This window comes from Telmatherina bonti (genome assembly GCF_933228915.1).
Source record: "Telmatherina bonti genome assembly, chromosome: 23".
NCBI classification, from domain to species: Eukaryota; Metazoa; Chordata; class Actinopteri; order Atheriniformes; family Telmatherinidae; genus Telmatherina; species Telmatherina bonti.
Window position 1 is genome coordinate 30,907,761 of NC_136632.1, and position 21,988 is coordinate 30,929,748.

The window sequence follows — 21,988 nt, forward strand, 5'->3', positions numbered from 1 at the left end:
TGGATTGTCTCAGGTGAGGTTTACACCTAGAAGAGGCAACGATCCAGCATCGACTGGTGAACAGCTTGGGTCTTATAAACAGGTGAAGAGCATGATCCTGATTCTGCTCAGCTGTGCAGGCTTAACCACAGGCCACGCCTCCGCCAGACACCACAGAGAGCTACCTCGAGGTTGGAAATCCATGACATGTTGAAGACATGTTGAAGACATGATGGAGACATGTTTAAGACATGTTGAAGACATGATGGAGACATGTTGAAAACATGTTGAAGACATGATGGAGACATGTTGAAAACATGTTGAAGACATGTTGAAGACATGTTGAAAACATGATGAAGACATGATGAAGACATGTTGAAAACATGATGAAGACATGTTGAAAACATGATGAAGACATGATGAAGACATGTTGAAAACATGATGAAGACATGTTGAAAACATGATGAAGACATGTTGAAGACATGATGAAGACATGTTGAAAACATGATGAAGACATGTTGAAAACATGATGAAAACATGATGAAAACATGAAGACATGTTGAAAACATGATGAAGACATGATGAAGACATGTTGAAAACATGATGAAAACATGAAGACATGTTGAAAACATGATGAAGACATGAAGACATGTTGAAAACATGATGAAAACATGATGAAGACTTGATGAAAACATGAAAACATGTTGAAAACATGTTGAAAACATGATGAAGACATGATGAAGACATGTTGAAAACATGATGAAAACATGAAGACATGTTGAAAACATGATGAAGACATGTTGAAAACATGATGAAAACATGATGAAGACTTGATGAAAACATGTTGAAAACATGATGAAAACATGATGAAGACTTGATGAAAACATGTTGAAAACATGATGAAGACATGATGAAAACATGAAGACTTGATGAAAACATGAAAACATGTTGAAAACATGTTGAAAACATGATGAAAACATGATGAAGACATGATGGCTGGACGCGCTGACTTTGCGGTAACGTATTGTGTCATTTGCTGTTTCCCTAGCGTGTATCACTGCGGATTGCTACGAGCCGTTGGCTCCTTTAACTTCTTTCTAACTTCTATCTATTGTTAACCAACCACTCACTTTAGCGCACAATATCTTCCCAAACCACTGTTCTATATATTGCATTTATTTTTGGGATCTTTGGCTTTCTGTTTACTGACTTAAACAGCTCAAGCACTCGGTTTTAGCATGGCTGCTAGCTCTCTTCCCACACCCCGGTCCCTTGCCTTTTCTTGCTCGGTGTGTCTGATGTTTAGCTACTCCTCCGCCTCCTTTAGTGATAACGGTAGGTGTATTAAGTGTAGCAGCTTGGCAGCCTTGGAGGCGAGGCTCTGTGAGTTAGAAGCCCAGCTCCGCACTCAGTTAGGAAAGCAGTTAGTCAGCAAGCCCCCATTAGCCAGTGCGGCGCTACCAGCCAGGGCAGCTAGCCCACCTAGCGGTCCCTCAGCAGTTCCCGCGCAGCCGGGAGCCGAGGCGGGCTGGACGACGGTCAGGCGGAAGCGTAGCCCCAAACCAAAACCCACTGGCCACCACCGACCTGTTCACGTTTCTAACAGATTTTCCCCGCTCGGCGACACACCCGCTGAGGCAGAAACCCTGATTATAGGTAGTTCCATAGTCAGAAACGTGGCTCTAGAGACACCGGGGACCATAGTCAGATGCATTCCTGGGGCCAGAGCGGGCCACGTCGAATCGTATTTGAAACTGCTGACTAAGGCTAAACGTAAATACCGTGAGATTGTAATTCACGTCGGCGGTAACGACACCCGGTTACGCCAATCGGAGGTCACTAAAATTAATGTTGCTTCGGTGTGTAACTTTGCCAAGAGCATGTCGGACTCCGTAGTTTTCTCTGGTCCCTTGCCAAATTTAATCAGCGATGACATGTTTAGCCGCATGGCATCCTTCAACCGCTGGTTGTCTAGGTGGTGTCCCGATAACAACGTGGGTTTTATAGATAATTGGAGCGCTTTTTGGGGAAAGCCTGGTCTTATTAGGAGAGATGGCATCCATCCCACGTTGGATGGAGCCGCTCTCTTATCTAGCAATATGGACTCTTTTATTAGTCAGCTAAATTGACAACTCAGGGTTGGGACCAGGAGGCAGAATTGTAGTCCTACACACTTTTCTGCAGCTTCCCACCTGCCGCCGCCCACCCAAAACCCCATTCCGACCTTATACAACTCCCCAGCAGTAAGAATTAAACAACACAAAAACACTTCTGGGGTTAATCGTGAAAACCTCATAAAAATAAAAACAATGGATCTAATAAAATCTGAAAATAAGACAATAAAGTGTGGCCTACTGAATATTAGATCCCTCCCAAATAAGTCTTTATTAGTCAATGACTTGATATGTGATCACCACATTGATTTATTCTGTCTTACGGAAACCTGGTTACAGCAAGAGGATGATGTTAGTATTAATGAAGCTACGCCAGCTAACTATTTAAACTTTCACATTCCTAGAACTACAGGCAGAGGAGGAGGTGTTGCAGCTATTTTTAAGTCAGAATTATTAATTAGTCCTAAGCACAAAACTAACTATAAATCCTTTGAATTCCTGACATTAAATTTATCTCATCCAAAATGGAATTGAGAGAAACCGCTCCTTTTAGCATTAGTGTATCGCCCACCTGGACCTTACTCCGAGTTTCTGACCGAATTCTCTGATCTCTTGTCTGAGTTAGTGCTGACTACTGATAAGGTCATTGTACTAGGTGATTTTAATATTCATGTTGACGATGAAAATGATAGTTTAAACATTTCCTTTAGCTCTATTCTAAACTCAATTGGGTTTTCACAAAATGTCCATGGAGCCACTCACTCTCATGGTCACACTCTTGATCTGGTTCTAACATCTGGTATTGAGACTGATAAGCTCAAAGTTTTTCCTCAAAACCCTGTCTTGCCTGATCACTTCTTATTAACCTTTGAATTCACTTTATCTGATTACTCACTGACCAAAAATAAATTCTACTATAGTAGATGTTTATCAGACAATAATATTACAAAATTTAAACAATCAATTGAATCAATTTTTTCCCCTCTACCATGTGTTAGCATGACTGAGAGTCCCCCTTTAAGCCTTACTCCTGCTCAGATTGATCAACATGCTGATACTATAACAGCTTCAATGCGTACAACCTTGGATAATGTTGCTCCCCTAAAGAAGAAGAAATTAGGTAAGATTATGAAGGCTCCCTGGTTTAATTCCCAGCTTCGAGCTCTAAAACAGGCGTCAAGGCGTTTGGAAAACAGATGGCGTTCATCAGGACTAGAGGAGTCTCACTTAACCTGGAAAGAAAGTTTAAGCGTATACAAAAAAGCCTTACGTATGGCAAGAACAGCTTATTATTCATCATTGATAGAGGAAAACAAAAACAACCCCCGGTTTCTTTTCAGCACTGTAGCTAGGCTTACTAGGAGCCGGAGCGCTGTGGAGCCATGTATTCCTTTCTCACTTAGCTGTGATGATTTCATGTATTTTTTCAGGAATAAAGTTGATACTATTAGACATCAAATTCACAATATTCTCCCTTCTACTTATAATGTTGAGCCTGTTGTGGTCTCCGAAGCATCCTTAGAACCAGGATCTGACTTGTGTCTAAATAGTTTCTGTCCTGTCCAACCCTCTGAATTAACTAAAATAATAGCTTCATCTAAACCATCCACCTGTATCTTAGACCCTCTCCCAACGAGCCTCTTTAAGGACATTTTCCCTTTAATTAATACATCACTACTAAATCTTATCAATATGTCTTTAGTGACAGGATATGTACCACAATCATTTAAAACTGCTGTAATCAAGCCTTTACTTAAAAAGCAATCTCTGGATCCAGAGGTGATAGCAAATTATAGACCTATATCTAACCTCCCGTTTATGTCCAAAATTCTGGAGAAAATAGTTTCAGCTCAGCTACATGCCCACCTGAGCAGAAATAATTTATGCGAGGAGTTCCAGTCAGGATTTAGAGCTCATCATAGCACTGAGACAGCATTGGTGAAAGTTACTAATGACCTTCTTATGGCCTCAGACAAAGGACTTGTGTCCGTACTTATCTTGCTTGATCTTAGTGCTGCATTTGATACAGTCGATCATAACATTCTGTTACAGAGACTAGAACAGGTGATTGGAATTACAGGTACAGCGTTAAGCTGGTTTAAATCATATTTATCTGATAGACTTCAGTTTGTTCATGTAAATGACAAGTCCTCCTCCCAAACTACAGTAAGTCATGGAGTTCCTCAAGGTTCTGTACTTGGACCAGTACTCTTCACGCTATATATGCTCCCTTTAGGCAAAATTATTAGACAGCATGGAATAAACTTTCATTGTTATGCAGATGATACTCAGATATACTTATCCTTTTGTAATGAACCTGGATGGCATTACTTTAGCTTCCAGTGCTACAGTGAGAAACCTTGGAGTAATATTTGACCCTGACCTGTCCTTTGGCCCACATATTAAGCAGGTTACTAAAACAGCCTTCTTTCATTTACGTAATATAGCCAAAATTAGAGACATTCTGTCTCGGAGTGATGCAGAAAAACTGGTTCACGCTTTTGTTACTTCGAGACTAGATTACTGTAACTCTCTATTACTGGGCTGTCCTAAATATGCCCTGAAAAGCCTTCAGCTGATCCAGAATTCTGCAGCCAGAGTCCTGACCAGAACCAGCATGAGAGATCATATTTCTCCAGTTTTAGCCTCTCTTCATTGGCTGCCTGTTGAATCTAGAATAGAATTTAAAATCCTTCTCCTTACATATAAAGCCCTCCACAACCAGGCACCACTATATATCAAAGACCTCATTGTTCCTTATATACCAAGCAGAGTACTTCGTTCGCAGACTGCAGGCTTACTTGTGGTTCCTAGAGTCTCAAAGAGCCGAGCAGGAGGCAGAGCCTTTGGTTATCAGGCCCCTCTCTTATGGAATAAGCTCCCAGTTAGTGTTAGGGAAGCAGACACCCTCCCCACCTTTAAGACTAGGCTGAAGACTTATCTTTTTGATAAGTCCTATAGCTAGGGATGGTTAGCATCCCTTAGTTATGCTGCTATAGGTTTAGACTGCTGAGGGACATTTCCTGATACACTGAGCTTCTTTCTTTTTCTCTTTATCTCTTTCTTTTACCCCCCCCCCCCCCCCCCCCCAACAGTGTAGCATCATTAACATGTATGTCTCCTGTCTCAGCAGGTCTCCCTGGCCGGGAGTAGCAGTTCCTGTTGTCTGTTGTCTTTCTGTCCTCTTCCCCCCACACAGCAGAGGCAGATGGCTGCCTGTCCTGAGCCGGGTTCTGCCGGAGGTTTCCTTCCTGTTAAAAGGGAGTTTTTTCCTTCCCACTGTCGCCAGTGTGCTTGCTCAGGATGGGAGATTGAGTTGGACTCAACTCAATCTGTTGGTTTCCTTATATAGGCTGTTATGAATTGGCCTTCATTATGTTTTCCCCTCTGTCTGTAAAGCGTCTTGAGATGGCATTGCCGTGATTTGACGCTATATAAATAAAGTTGAATTGAATTGAATTGAATGATGAAGACATGTTGTAAACATGTTGAAAACTTGATGAAAACATGTTGAAAACATGATGAAAACATGTTGAAAACTTGATGAAAACATGTTGAAAACATGATGAAAACATGATGAAAACATGTTGAAAACATGATGAAGACATGATGCAGACATGTTGAAAACATGATGAAGACATGATGAAGACATGTTGGAGACATGATGGAGACATGTTGAAAACATGATGAAAACATGAAGACATGATGAAGACATGATGGAGACATGTTGAAAACATGATGAAGACATGATGGAGACATGATGGAGACATGATGAAGACATGATGAAGACATGTTGAAAACATGTTGAAAACTTGATGAAAACATGTTGAAAACATGATGAAAACATGTTGAAAACATGATGAAGACATGATGGAGACATGATGGAGACATGTTGAAAACATGATGAAAACATGATGAAGACATGATGGAGACATGTTGAAAACATGAAGACATGATGAAGACATGATGGAGACATGTTGAAAACATGATGAAGACATGATGAAGACATGATGGAGACATGATGGAGACATGTTGAAAACATGATGAAAACATGATGAAGACATGATGGAGACATGATGGAGACATGTTGAAAACATGATGAAAACATGATGAAGACATGATGAAAAGATGTTGAAAACATGATGAAGACATGATGAAAACATGTTGAAAACATGATGAAGACGTGATGAAAACATGTTGAAAACATGATGAAAACATGATGAAGACATGTTGAAGACATGATTAAAACATGTTGGAGACATGTTGAAGACATGATGGAGATATGTTGAAGACATATTGGAGACATGTTGCAGACATGATGGAGACATGTTGAAGACATGATGGAGACATGTTGAAGGCATGATTAAAACATGATGAAGACATGTTGAAAACATGATAAAAACATGAAGACATGATGAAGACATGATGAAAACATGTTGAAGGCATGGAGTCATGTGGAAGACATGATAGAGACATGTTGAAGACATGATTAAAACATGTTGAAGACATGTTGAAGATATGTTGAAGACATTGGAGACATGATGGAGACATGTTGCAGACATGATGGGGACACGAAGACATGATGGAGACATGTTAAACACATAATGGAGACATGTTGAAGACATGATGGAGACATGTTAAAGACATAATGGAGACATGTTGCACACATGATGGGGACACGTTGAAGACATGATGGAGACATGTTGAAGACATGATGGGGACATGTTGAAGACATGATGGAGACATGTTGAAGACATGATGGGGACATGTTGAAGACATTATGGAGACATGTTGTAGACATGATGGAGACATGTTAAAGACATGATGAATACATGTTGCAGACTTGATGGGGACACGTTGAAGACATGATGGGGACACGTTGAAGACATGATGGAGACATGTTAAAGACATAATGGAGACATGTTGAAGACATGATGGAGACATGTTGCAGACTTGATGGAGACATGATGGAGACATGTTGCAGACATGATGGAGACACGTTGCAGACATGATGGAGACATGTTGCAGACATGATGGAGACATGTTGCAAACATGATGGAGACATGTTGCAGACATGATGGAGACACGTTGAAGACATGATGGAGACATGTTGCAGACATGATGGGGACACGTTGAAGACATGATGGAGACATGTTGCAGACATGATGGGGACACGTTGAAGACATGATGGAGACATGTTAAAGACATGATGGAGACATATTGAAGACATGATGGAGACACGTTGAAGACATGATGGAGACATGTTAAAGACATGATGGAGACATGTTGAAGACATGATGGGGACATGTTGAAGACATTATGGAGACATGTTGAAGACATGATGGAGACATGTTGCAGACATGATGGGGACACATTGAAGACTTGATGGGGACACGTTGAAGACATGATGGAGACATGTTGCAGACATGATGGAGACATGTTAAAGACATGATGGAGACATGTTGAAGACATGATGGAGACACGTTGAAGACACGATGGAGACATGTTAAAGACATGATGGAGACATGATGGAGACACGTTGAAGACATGATGGAGACACGTTGTAGACATGATGGGGACACGTTGCAGACATGATGGAGACACGTTGCAGACATGATGGAGACATGTTGCAGACATGATGGAGACATGTTGCAGACATGATGGAGACATGTTGAAGACATGATGGAGACATGTTGAAGACATTATGGAGACATGTTGAAAACATGATGGAGACACGTTGCAGACATGATGGGGACATATTGAAGACTTGATGGGGACATGTTGAAGACATGATGGGGACACGTTGAAGACATGATGGAGACATGTTAAAAACATGATGGAGACACGTTGAAGACATGATGGGGACACGTTGAAGACATGATGGAGACATGTTGCAGACTTGATGGGGACACGTTGAAGACATGCTGGAGTTATGTTAAAGACATGATGGAGACATGTTGCAGACTTGATGGGGACACGTTGAAGACATGATTGGGACACGTTGCAGACATGATGGGGACATGTTGAAGACATGATGGAGACATGTTGCAGACATGATGGAGACATGTTAAAGACATGATGGAGACATGTTAAAGACATGATGGAGACATGTTGAAGACATGATGGAGACATGTTGAAGACATGATGGAGACATGTTGCAGACTTGATGGAGACATGATGGAGACATGTTGCAGACATGATGGAGACATGTTGCAAACATGATGGAGACATGTTGTAGACATGATGGGGACACGTTGAAGACATGATGGGGACACATTGAAGACATGATGGAGACACGTTGCAGACATGATGGGGACATGTTGAAGACATGATGGAGACATGTTGCAGACATGATGGGGACATGTTGAAGACATGATGGGGACATGTTGAAGACATGATGGAGACATGTTGCAGACATGATGGAGACACGTTGCAGACATGATGGGGACATGTTGAAGACATGATGGGGACACGTTGAAGACATGATGGAGACATGTTGCAGACTTGATGGGGACACGTTGAAGACATGCTGGAGTTATGTTAAAGACATGATGGAGACATGTTGCAGACTTGATGGGGACACGTTGAAGACATGATTGGGACACGTTGCAGACATGATGGGGACATGTTGAAGACATGATGGAGACATGTTAAAGACATGATGGAGACATGTTGAAGACATGATGGAGACATGTTGCAGACTTGATGGAGACATGATGGAGACATGTTGCAGACATGATGGAGACATGTTGCAAACATGATGGAGACATGTTGTAGACATGATGGGGACACGTTGAAGACATGATGGGGACACATTGAAGACATGATGGAGACACGTTGCAGACATGATGGGGACACGTTGCAGACATGATGGAGACACGTTGCAGACATGATGGGGACATGTTGAAGACATGATGGGGACATGTTGAAGACATGATGGGGACATGTTGCAGACATGATGGAGACATGTTGCAGACATGATGGAGACATGTTGCAGACATGATGGAGACATGTTGCAGACATGATGGAGACACGTTGAAGACATGATGGAGACATGTTGCAGACATGATGGAGACATGTTGCAGGCATGATGGGGACACGTTGCAGACATGATGGGGACATGTTGAAGACATGATGGAGACATGTTGCGGACATGATGGAGACATGATGGGGACATGTTGCAGACATGATGGAGACATGTTGCAGACATGATGGAGACACGTTGCAGACATGATGGAGACACGTTGCAGACATGATGGGGACATGTTGAAGACATGATGGAGACATGTTGAAGACATGATGGAGACATGTTACAGACATGATGGAGACACGTTGCAGACATGATGGGGACATGATGGAGACACGTTGCAGACATGATGGGGACATGATGGAGACATGTTGCAGACATGATGGAGACACGTTGCAGACATGATGGGGACATGTTGAAGACATGATGGAGACATGTTGAAGACATGATGGAGACATGTTGGAGACATGATGGGGACACGTTGCAGACATGATGGGGACATGTTGAAGACATGATGGAGACATGTTGCGGACATGATGGAGACATGTTGAAGACATGATGGAGACATGTTGAAGACATGATGGAGACATGTTGCAGACATGATGGAGACATGTTGCAGACATGATGGAGACACGTTGCAGACATGATGGGGACACGTTGCAGACATGATGGGGACATGTTGAAGACATGATGGAGACATGTTGCAGACATGATGGAGACACGTTGCAGACATGATGGGGACATGTTGAAGACATGATGGAGACATGTTGCAGACATGATGGAGACACGTTGCAGACATGATGGGGACATGTTGAAGACATGATGGAGACATGTTGCAGACATGATGGAGACACGTTGCAGACATGATGGGGACATGTTGAAGACATGATGGAGACATGTTGAAGACATGATGGAGACATGTTGCAGACATGATGGAGACATGTTGCAGACATGATGGTGTTATGAAAACTGGTTTGCTGTAAACAGGCTCTCTTTTTTGTTTCTTGTCCTTGCATCAGAATCACTCATCTGTCTCCACCTGTCTCCTACTTCCTCCAACTGTCTCCACCTGCCTCCACCTATCTCCACCTGTCTCCACCTGTCTCTAACTTTTTCCACATGTCTCCACCTGTTGCCACCTGTGTCCACCTCCCTCCAACTGTCTCCACCTGCCTCCACCTATCTCCACCTGTCTCCACCTGTCTCTAACTTTTTCCACATGTCTCCACCTGTTGCCACCTGTGTCCACCTCCCTCCAACTGTCTCCAAGTGCCTCCACCTGTCTCCAACTGTCTCTAACTTCCTCCACATGTCTCCACATGTCTCCACCTGCATCCGACTGTCTCCACCTGCCTCCACCTTTTTCCACCATCTCCACCTGTCTCCAACTTTCTACAACTGCCTCCACCATCTACACCTTCCTCCACCTGTCGTCTCTCTTTACGACCCATCAGATGTTTGTTTTGATGGTAAAATGACAAACTATTATTTTTTAAGTTAGAATAAAAACATTAAAGCTGTATAGAAGCAGCTAGAACAGGAGTCCCACAGGGCTCTGTTGGAGGACTCCTGATTTCTAGATTAAAATAAATGAATAAAAAATAAATAAGGAAAATAAAAAGCAAATAAAAGTTGTCTTTCGGTGCTGACGTGTGTAGAAGATGCGGTGCTTCATGAACAGGAAGAAGTTGTTCAACAGCTACAGATTTCTAATTTGACCTAAAACAGAGAAAAACTCCACCCATGTTCTTTTCTGATGAATCCAACTGAGACACCTTCTTTGGATAAACAGGCAAAACTATCAATATGTCTGAATTCAGATATCAGGGGTCATGCTGGACAAACCTTTGCTTTGAAAGTCACATAAAACATGTTAATGTGCTGAAAGGTAATGTTTTTGCCCAAAAATTAGCCTGATATGTAAGATTTCTGTTAACTAGGAAGAAGCTTGATCTGCAATCAGAAAATGGGCGTCATGGTTTACGACCACATTTCTGATCAGATGTTTGGAATAATCCTGGTTTTTCTTTGGAAATGAGGGAATTTCTGGTTGAACGGAGTCAGTTTCTGATAGTCGTCAGTAAGCAGCTGGTGATTCTCTTAGTCCTCCTCATCTTCTGTGATTTGGCATCTCAGAAGTGTTTTCCTGCAGTTGAACGTAAAAATGGAAGAAATGTCTGACCTGCTTTCTTCCTGCTGCTTATGAGCCTTCTGCTTCCTTTCTTTCACTCTTTTTTCCGGCTGATTGCTGCCAGAGGTCAGCTGATTTCCTCCACCACAGCCCAGCTTTTCTGCTATCTTGCTTTACAGATTTAAAAAAGGTCAAGGGGGTGGCATATAAAAGCTTCTTTATCTGAATCGTCGACTTCCTCTGCACTCACCGCCTCACATCTCGGAGCTGTAATACTAATGTGCAGTCACACTCAGACAGGACCCCAGATCCTGCCGCCCTTCTCATTTATCCATAGTTTACTGCATTTAACCTCACTTCAGCTTCCAGATGAGACCCCCATCCTCGTTAGTTCAACGCCCCCCACAGGAGGTGTTAAACTAACGGACTTCCTGCTGCCCAAGCTGGCTACTCTGGCCTTTACCTTTCTGAGGTTAACATTCAAATAACTTGATATAAGACACAAAAGATGTCTTCTACATCCGTCAGTGTTTTTATTTTTTTGTGAAAAAATTCAGCCAACTTTCCAATCCATCCAGCTAACAGTGTTAGCTAACACTGGCTAGCATTAGTTCACACTGCCTTGTATTAGCTAACAATAGCCAGCATTTTTTATTGAAATAAACAAAACCCAAGGAGTAGACATGAGAAACAAAAAGTCTTTGTCCAAAGGGAGTGGAAGCCAACGCCTGTGCAGTCCTTGTACACACCAATAGCCTAGTGGATTCTCAGGATGGGTCGTTGGATCCAAGTCAAGACTTTATGCAATCTCTTGGTTGTCCTTTACTAGGCCATTGGTTTTTAATAGACTGGAATTAATGTGTCTGTAAAGTGTCCTGATATGTCATTTCTGTGATGTGGTGCTATCCACATAAAGTTGAAATGAATTGAATTTTATAGGTAGTTCTAATGGTGGTACTGATGGTGGTTCTTGTGGAACTGAATCAAAAATAAAAGGATGTAGTTGCCTGGAAACAGGTGGCTGTAGTTAGTGAAGAGTCAGCACTTGCCATGGACAGGAGTGCAGTCTCTGACAGGTGTGATCAATCAGGATGGATGGGGCGGAGTCTTCTCTTATCACCTGTCAGTGCAGAATGAAATATCTTTAAAAACAAGCCAGAGCATAGAGGCAGCGCTGACAACCTGGTTCAGATAAAGAACTGCATTTCCCAGTATGCTCTGCAGCTACAGTTATTCAAGATGGAAGTGTCCTTGCGAGAACATTTTGTGATTTGGACAACCTGCAAGTTAATCCACATAAGCAGGTCCTGTTCTAGTCTGAGGCATGGACTTTTATAGTTTGTCAGGTTGGTAGATAGGGAGGTAGATAAGTCAGTATGTAGATAGATAAGTTCCTGGAATGTCCCTGCAGGGTCCTGGAGAACTGTTCCTGGAATGTCCCTGCAGGGTCCTGGAGAACTGTTCCTGGAATGTCCCTGCAGGGTCCTGGAGAACTGTTCCTGGAATGTCCCTGCAGGGTCCTGGAGAACTGTTCCTGGAATGTCCCTGCAGGGTCCTGGAGAACTGTTCTGCGGGATGTGATACAGATTGTGGGCTTTGATCCGAGACGTGAAGCGGGTCTGATGCAGACAGACTTCTGGTCTCCTGGTGAGCAGGATTTAGCAGGGTTTATTTTCACACTGATGATGAGTCAGCTGTGATGAAGAGCAGCAGCAGAGCTCTGGCTCCCACATGTGGACATGGACTGAACTGCAGGGAAATGCAGAATCCGCTCCATTTTCTGCTGATTCTTAGAAAAGTTGATGTGAATTTATTTTAGTCAACAGCAGAGAATCACTTGGTTCTGTCCTCCATCAGGAAGACCAAATTCTTGTCAAAAACACCTCCACCCTTTCTACACCATTACTCTCATCACCATCGCGACTATCTTCCTAAGAGACCATAGACATCATATCTATGTAGACGCCTCATTGTGAGCTGGAGAAACCGGCGTCGCCGCCATATTGGATGTGTCTCCGCCATGATAAATTTTACCCCTATGAGGTGTTGATGGAAAAATATGATATTGATGCTTCACAAAGAGAGTTTTACATGGTAGCATAAATACCTCCACCAATGAGGTCATATTTTTACCAGCTTTATCTGTTTGTCTGTTTGTGTTCAAGATAACTGAAAAAGTTTCATGAAATTTTCAGGACTTGTTGGAAACGTGAACAGGAAGAACTGATTTAATTCTGGTGGTGATCCGGATCACCGTTTGGATCCAGGAACGTTTTGCAGACCATGGCGGAGGTTTACGCTCTCCGAGTGTTTTTCTGGGTAACTGCTGAATTTCACAGTTTTGATAAAATATTTTATTTATATGTCTGATATGTAGGGGGCGGTGCTGTCTGATATGTGGGGGGCGGTGCTGTCTGATATGTGGGGGGCGGTGCTGTCTGATATGTGGGGGGCGGTGTTGTCTGATATGTGGGGGGCGGTGCTGTCTGATATGTAGGGGGCGGTGCTGTCTGATATGTAGGGGGCGTTGCTGTCTGATATGTAGGGGGCGGTGCTGTCTGATATGTGGGGGGCGGTGCTGTCTGATATGTGGGGGGCGGTGCTGTCTGATATGTGGGGGGCGGTGCTGTGTGATATGTGGGGGGCGGTGCTGTGTGATATGTGGGGGGCGGTGCTGTGTGATATGTGGGGGGCGGTGCTGTGTGATATGTGGGGGGCGGTGCTGTCTGATATGTAGGGGGCGGTGCTGTCTGATATGTAGGGGGCGGTGCTGTCTGATATGTAGGGGGCGGTGCTGTCTGATATGTAGGGGGCGGTGCTGTCTGATATGTAGGAGGCGGTGCTGTCTGATATGTGGGGGGCGGTGCTGTCTGATATGTAGGAGGCGGTGCTGTCTGATATGTAGGGGGCGGTGCTGTCTGATATGTAGGGGGCGGTGCTGTGTGATATGTGGGGGGCGGTGCTGTGTGATATGTGGGGGGCGGTGCTGTCTGATATGTAGGGGGCGGTGCTGTGTGATATGTGGGGGGCGGTGCTGTGTGATATGTGGGGGGCGGTGCTGTGTGATATGTGGGGGACGGTGCTGTGTGATATGTGGGGGACGGTGCTGTGTGATATGTAGGAGGCGGTGCTGTGTGATATGTGGGGGGCGGTGCTGTGTGATATGTGGGGGGCGGTGCTTTCTGATATGTAGGAGGCGGTGCTGTGTGATATGTGGGGGGCGGTGCTGTCTGATATGTAGGAGGCGGTGCTGTGTGATATGTAGGGGCGGTGCTGTCTGATATGTAGGGGGCGGTGTTGTCTGATATGTGGGGGGCGGTGCTGTCTGATATGTAGGGGGCGGTGCTGTCTGATATGTAGGGGGCGGTGCTGTCTGATATGTAGGGGGCGGTGCTGTCTGATATGTAGGGGGCGGTGCTGTCTGATATGTAGCGGGCGGTGCTGTCTGATATGTGGGGGGCGGTGCTGTCTGATATGTGGGGGGCAGTGCTGTCTGATATGTAGGGGGCGGTGCTGTCTGATATGTGGGGGGCGGTGCTGTCTGATATGTAGGGGGCGGTGCTGTGTGATATGTAGGGGGCGGTGCTGTGTGATATGTAGGGGGCGGTGCTGTCTGATATGTAGTGGGCGGTGCTGTCTGATATGTAGGGGGCGGTGTTGTCTGATATGTAGGGGGCGGTGCTGTCTGATATGTGGGGGCGGTGCTGTCTGATATGTAGGGGGCGGTGCTGTCTGATATGTAGGGGGCGGTGCTGTCTGATATGTAGCGGGCGGTGCTGTCTGATATGTAGCGGGCGGTGCTGTCTGATATGTGGGGGGCGGTGCTGTCTGATATGTAGGGGGCGGTGCTGTCTGATATGTGGGGGGCAGTGCTGTCTGATATGTGGGGGGCAGTGCTGTCTGATATGTAGGGGGCGGTGCTGTCTGATATGTGGGGGGCAGTGCTGTCTGATATGTAGGGGGCGGTGCTGTCTGATATGAGAGGGCGGCGCTGTATGATATGAGGGGGAGGTACTGTATGATATGAGGGGGCGGTGCTATCTGATATGAGGGACCTACTGCTGCAGCTGCCTCACCAAACTGAGGTCCCCCTGCAGGTCCCACAGTGCTACTGTGTCTTCTCTATCTCCGAGAAGATGATCTGAAGGAACAATCAGGACAGGATCTGCTGTGGTCTGCCTCATGGTTTGATCCTACCTCTGACTGTCTCCCTCCAGGTACGGGGACATGGTACCAAAAACCATCATGGGGAAGATCTTTGGCTCCATCTGCTCCCTGAGTGGTGTGCTGGTCATTGCCCTGCCTGTGCCCGTCATCGTCTCCAACTTCAGCCGCATCTACCACCAGAGCCAGAGGGCTGAGAAGAGGCGAGCGCAGAAGGTGAGACCTCCTGAGACTTCCACCAGACTCCTCCACCAGACTCCTATTAGGGAGTCAAGGTAGACGGGAGTAAACCAGAAGCAGAGCTTTAAATCTGATGCGAGCTGCAACCGGAAGCCAGTGAAGAGCGATTAGCAGCAGAGTGACATGAACCCGTTTGGACTGGTTGCTGCTGGTTCTGGATCATCTGCAGAGGTTTAACCAGCATGCAGGCACACCTGCCAGTAGGGAACTGCAGTAATCCATGTGTGAGATGACCAGAACCTGAACCAGAAGCTGAGTTGTGTGTTCTGTCAGGTACGTCTGATTCTCTTGATGTTGTAGAGAGCATATCGGCAGGTACGGGCAACCGAGGCAACATGGACCTTAAAGGTCAGCTGGTCATCCACCATGACACCCAGATTCCAGGCAGCAGACGTAGGAACAAGTGTGACAGAGTGGAGCTTCACACGTATCTGCGGAGGTAAGGAAGGATTGGCTGGACAGACAATGAGCTCTGTCTTGGACAGATGGAGCTGAAGATGGCGATCCTTCATCCATGCAGAGATATCAGCAAGGCAAGCTGATATTCTCAGTGAAACGTTGTGTCGTCTGGTGGGAAGGAGAGGAAAAGCTGAGTGTCATCTGCATAGCAGTGGTAGGAGAAGCCATGAGAGCTTCTAACTGCACCAAGTGAGGAGGTGTATGGTGGAAAGAGAAGAGGGCCGAGCACCGATCCCTGAGGCTCCCCTGTTTTCATGTGATCTGGACACTTCTCCTCACCAGGATACTCTGAAGGATCTTCCTGTGAGGTAGGACGTGGACCAGGAGAGGACAGATCCAGAGATGCTGAGCTCAGAGAGTGGAGAGGAGAACCTGATGGTTGGCTGGGTCAGAAGCAGCAGACAGGTCTAGAAGGACCAGGACTGACCGGTGGATCTGGTCCAGCAGGACCAGGACTGACCGGTAGATCTGGTCCAGCAGGACCAGGACTGAGGCCTGACCAGTGGATCTGGTCCAGCAGGACCAGGACTGACCGGTAGATCTGGTCCAGCAGGACCAGGACTGAGGCCTGACCAGTGGATCTGGTCCAGCAGGACCAGGACTGACCAGTGGATCTGCTCCAGCAGGACCAGGACTGACCAGTGGATCTGCTCCAGCAGGACCAGGACTGACCAGTGGATCTGGTGTTAGGGAACCAGTAGCAGACAGGAGACCAGTTCCAGTGGAGTGAAGCCAGACTGATGTGGATCTAACTGGTTTCTATCATGGAGGAACTGGGAGACTGAAGACGACCCGCTCCAGTAGTGTGGACATGAACGGCACCAGTGGGACCAGCCGGTAGTTTCCAACCTGGACTGGGTTGAGTGTGGGTTTCTTTAGCCAACCGGCCTTCGTCCAGACCTCTCAGGGAAATCCTTGCAGACTCCAGGAAGACATTGTTAAACCACATCCTGCATCAGACCTAACCCTAACCCTAACCCTATGAAACAACATTCCTCTCCTAAAAGTCCAGCAGCTGGTTATGGACTTCCCAGATGTTTCCAGATGTTAGAAAAGGTAAGGATGCTAACATCGTCCTGGAGCTGCTTCGCCTGTGATCTGTCCTCCGTGTTGACCGGGATCTTCTCCTGCATGATGGGGTCCAGTTTAGTCCCGGTAGGGGTGTTCCTGGTCTAGCTGCTTGTTGTCTTGTTGGTGTGTGAAACATGTTCCCGGGGACCAAACCAGCCTCCACAAAGCAGATTCTGGTCGTCAGGAGGGACCACCTGACGCAGGCGGAGGTGGTGAAGGGGTCAACGTCAGCGGTCTCAGGCAGGAGGACTGCCGGGGCTTCATTTCTAAAGCCGCCGCCCGAAGAAAACATGCCGTTCACCAGTTATAGTCAACTTTGGAATTTATGTAAACACAAGTTGGCGGGAGAATGTCCCGCCTCCACGCCACCTCTCATCTGCCATACGGACAGCATCTGGAGAGACGGCGACACCAACGAAGAAAAATAAAACCAAAGAAATGGTGTGAAATTTGAAACATTTGTTTAAAATCAAAGATAAACTTTCAATGAAATGTTTCACATTAAAATGATTTGGAAAACAGAAGAAAATGCAGATGTGATATTGATCCTCCATCATTAAAAACATCTGGATTTTCATCAGAAATGTTATTGATAACAACGTGAACCACTTAAATACGTTCTGTCATTGTGGAACAAAGTAGTTCTACATTTCATGAAGTTCAAACAGCTGATCAATAAACTGATCAATAAGCTCCTCATTAGTTGCAGAACACAAGAAGTTCTATCAAAACAAAATGGCCGCCACGCAGAATTTTACAACAGGAGACTGATCCCCCCCCCCCCCCCCCCCCCCCCCCCCCCCCACCTGTCCCTGATGGAGGACCTGGTCTACCTGGTCCCTGGTCTACCTGGTCTTGCTGAAGGACCTGGTCTATAGCCATGAATGCAGCATCTACGGAGTCAGATAAGGGTCAGAAGACATGCTGCTGCTCCATTCTGATGCTAATAAAGGTTTTCAGGACGAATTTAAAATAAATATATCTTCATACATGTCAATTTTATGAATTTATCATTTCATTCAATCGTTCTATTTTACCTGAACGGCTTCAGATGATGATGAAGTTTGTATATTGTTTATGTGACTTGCTGATCTATGATGAGTCTGTATTGGAAGAAAATGTGAAATTTATCTGTTTAACCAAAAATCTGCTGGTCTGCCTGTTAATGTTTTTGCTAGCTTACATGTAGTTTACCTGATAGCTTAGCTAAGGCTTCAGCTAATGTTTGGGCTGCAAGTTTAGCCACTTTCTTAATTGCTAGTTTACCTACAAGTTTATCAGCTAGTTAAGCTTGTAGCTTAGCTACATGATTAGTTAATACTTTAGCTTTTACTTTAGGTTAGTTTCTGTTTTGTTTTGTTTTTTTGCTATGTTAAGTCTGTTTGACATTTTAGTTTAGCTTCTAGTTTATCTGCTAGTCTAGCTTATAATTTAGCTACTAGTTTACTTGTTAGTTTAGCTTCCTTTAGCATTTTGTTCAGCTACTATCTTAGCTTAGCTGCTACTTTCCCTTCTACCTTAGCTTATAGCTTATCTGGTAATTTAGCAAATACTGTAGTTACTAGTATTGTTACTAGTTTAGCTTGTACTTTAGCTGCTAGTTCAATTGCTAATTCTGCTGTTGTTTTAGCAAATAATTTTAACTAATTAGTTGTCAATACTGACTTAGCTCTAGTTTAAGTAATACTTTAGCTATTAAATTAGTTAATCATTTTGCTACTAGTTTAGCAGATAATTTAGCTGTTTCATTTACTTGTAGTTTAGATGCGGGCCACCTGCTAGTTTAGCTGTCAGGCCAGCTGCAAGCTGATACCAGGTACTTTCGGTTGTAAACATCTGAATTTCTAACTACAGCTTTTGGTGGTTCAACCAGCTGAATGACAGCTGATTTATTGAGTCACCAACGGCTCCTTATTGGCAAGGTCATCCAAGTTTTGCTATGAAATGGAATCAAACCTTTTACTTGCGTGTGCATGAGGCATTTCTCAGGTGGACGTCTTCCTCATCTCCAGGAACTCACAAACTGTTTATCCTCTCTGCTCTCTGTCTTTGGCCATGGATGGCGACGCTGCCAGCCAACCGGCTCTCATGTGTCTTCAGATCCTGGACTTCATGTAGAGGAATGAGACTGGACTGCATGTCCACCAGCAAACCAAACAGCATGTTGCAGGACAGAGTCAATGTGATACCGGCCTGAAGGACCAGAGACCATGTCCCAGACTGTTTATGGCACAGGTGTCCAAAGTCTGTCCTCGACGGCTTGTAGAATTTCAATGTATACCTGCCCTAACTCACCAGGCTTAGATTAAATGGATCCAGCAGACTATGAGGTTCTGACTGATAGGGATACATAGAAAACCCGCAGGACTGTGGCCCTCTAGGACCAGAGCTGGACACCCCTGGTTTACACAAACACTTCAGATGTGAACTCGGGTCCACTGTCCTGCAGTCGACAGGAGAAATTATCTGACGCCCTATGCTACATGTTAGCCTGGCTGCTATGCTACATGCTAGCCTGGCTGCTATGCTACATGTTAGCCTGGTTGCTATGCTACATGTTAGCCTGGTTGCTATGCTACATGTTAGCCTGGTTGCTATGCTACATGTTAGCCTGGCTGCTATGCTACATGCTAGCCTGGCTGCTATGCTACATGTTAGCCTGGTTGCTATGCTACATGTTAGCCTGGTTGCTATGCTACATGTTAGCCTGGTTGCTATGCTACATGTTAGCCTGGCTGCAATGCTACATGTTAGCCTGGGTGCTATGCTACATGTTAGCCTTGGCGCTATGCTACATGTTAGCCTGGCTGCTATGCTATATGTTAGCCTGGCTGCAATGCTACATGTTAGCCTGGGTGCTATGCTACATGTTAGCCTTGGCGCTATGCTACATGTTAGCCTGGTTGCTATGCTACATGTTAGCCTGGGTGCTATGCTACATGTTAGCCTGGCTGCAGTGCTACATGTTAGCATAGCAGCAAAGATCTGGACTGCAGAATCTCATGCTGGACCTTGCACAGGAGGCGCAGGGTGTTCATTTAGCCTCTTGAACTGGTCTCTGCTGGTCCATCTGGGTGACATTCAGTCTAGACTCTGAGGTCACCACAAGACAAAGACAAATGATGTGATTTATTTTTGTCCCTGAAGGCATCCAAAGAGGCAGGCCAGGCACTGGTGTGTAAAACCAACCCGACCTTTGATCTGCATCACCACCACTTGCTGAACTGTCTGGAGAAGACAACGGTGAGGACATTCATGCAGTTTTTAATCAGAAAGTTAGGAATCATGTCTGATACTGTAACATCCATCTCTGTCCACAGAACCACCAGTTTGTGGACGAAAAGACGTACGAGATTAACTGCAGGGAGGTGAATCTGGTGAAGCAGGTGCTGTGCTCTCCATCCACCAGCTCCTCATCCTCACCTCATGGCCTGTCCTGCTGCGCCCGGAAGAAGAGGAAAACCTTCAACGTCCCCAACTCCAGCTTTTTGGTGGGCCTGAGGGACAGCGTCCAGGAGCTGAGCACCATCCAGATCAGGGAGCGATCAATCAGCAACAGGTGAGTCAGACATTTCACCTCTGGTCTTTGGTTATCAGCCATCCATTAATGTCTTGGGGGGCAACAAGGTGGTCTTATTAAGGCCAGAGACACCTGAAGGTTTTGCAGAGCCCAGAAGACCACCTGTCTATCACTATGTGGTTGATACTCCTCCAAGCAAGTCCCCTGCTGCGAGGTGGGGACATTTATTGTCCCCCACCGGTCCAGAATGCAGATGCATGAGTAAAGACCTGGATCCAGACTGGTTTTATTCTACTTAATCCCTGTCCACCTAAAACAACCATTGTTCACCAGAACCTCCATCTAATCATGCCTTATAAATCATACTCATATAGCCAGATCCACGCTGGGATGTGGTTTTACTGAGCCAGATCCACGCTGGGATGTGGTTTTACTGAGCCAGATCCACGTTGGGATGTGGTTTTACTGAGCCAGATCCACGCTGGGATGTGGTTTTACTGAGCCAGATCCACGCTGGGATGTGGTTTTACTGAGCCAGATCCACGCTGGGATGTGGTTTTACTGAGCCAGATCCACGCTGGGATGTGGTTTTACTGAGCCAGATCCACGCTGGGATGTGGTTTTACTGAGCCAGATCCACGCTGGGATGTGGTTTTACTGAGCCAGATCCACGTTGGGATGTGGTTTTACTGAGCCAGATCCACGCTGGGATGTGGTTTTACTGAGCCAGATCCACGTTGGGATGTGGTTTTACTGAGCCAGATCCACGTTGGGATGTGGTTTTACTGAGCCAGATCCACGTTGGGATGTGGTTTTACTGAGCCAGATCCACGTTGGGATGTGGTTTTACTGAGCCAGATCCACGCTGGGATGTGGTTTTACTGAGCCAGATCCACGCTGGGATGTGGTTTTACTGAGCCAGATCCACGTTGGGATGTGGTTTTACTGAGCCAGATCCACGTTGGGATGTGGTTTTACTGAGCCAGATCCACGCTGGGATGTGGTTTTACTGAGCCAGATCCACGTTGGGATGTGGTTTTACTGAGCCAGATCCACGCTGGGATGTGGTTTTACTGAGCCAGATCCACGTTGGGATGTGGTTTTACTGAGCCAGATCCACGTTGGGATGTGGTTTTACTGAGCCAGATCCACGCTGGGATGTGGTTTTACTGAGCCAGATCCACGTTGGGATGTGGTTTTACTGAGCCAGATCCACGTTGGGATGTGGTTTTACTGAGCCAGATCCACGTTGGGATGTGGTTTTACTGAGCCAGATCCACGTT

At 45.4% G+C, this 21,988-nt stretch overlaps 1 protein-coding gene across 1 annotated transcript in view; it reads left to right on the forward strand.

The window, feature by feature from the left end:
- kcnd2 (potassium voltage-gated channel, Shal-related subfamily, member 2) overlaps positions 1-21,988 on the forward strand; it is a gene marked incomplete at both ends in the record, with an annotated part of 42,261 nt that overhangs the window by 12,067 nt on the left and 8,206 nt on the right. Inside the window, 3 exons of the mRNA XM_079263228.1 lie at positions 15,469-15,631; positions 20,333-20,428; positions 20,506-20,744. Of these exons, the coding sequence (XP_079119354.1) occupies positions 15,469-15,631; positions 20,333-20,428; positions 20,506-20,744 (498 nt within the window). The remainder of the gene's footprint in view (positions 1-15,468; positions 15,632-20,332; positions 20,429-20,505; positions 20,745-21,988) is intronic.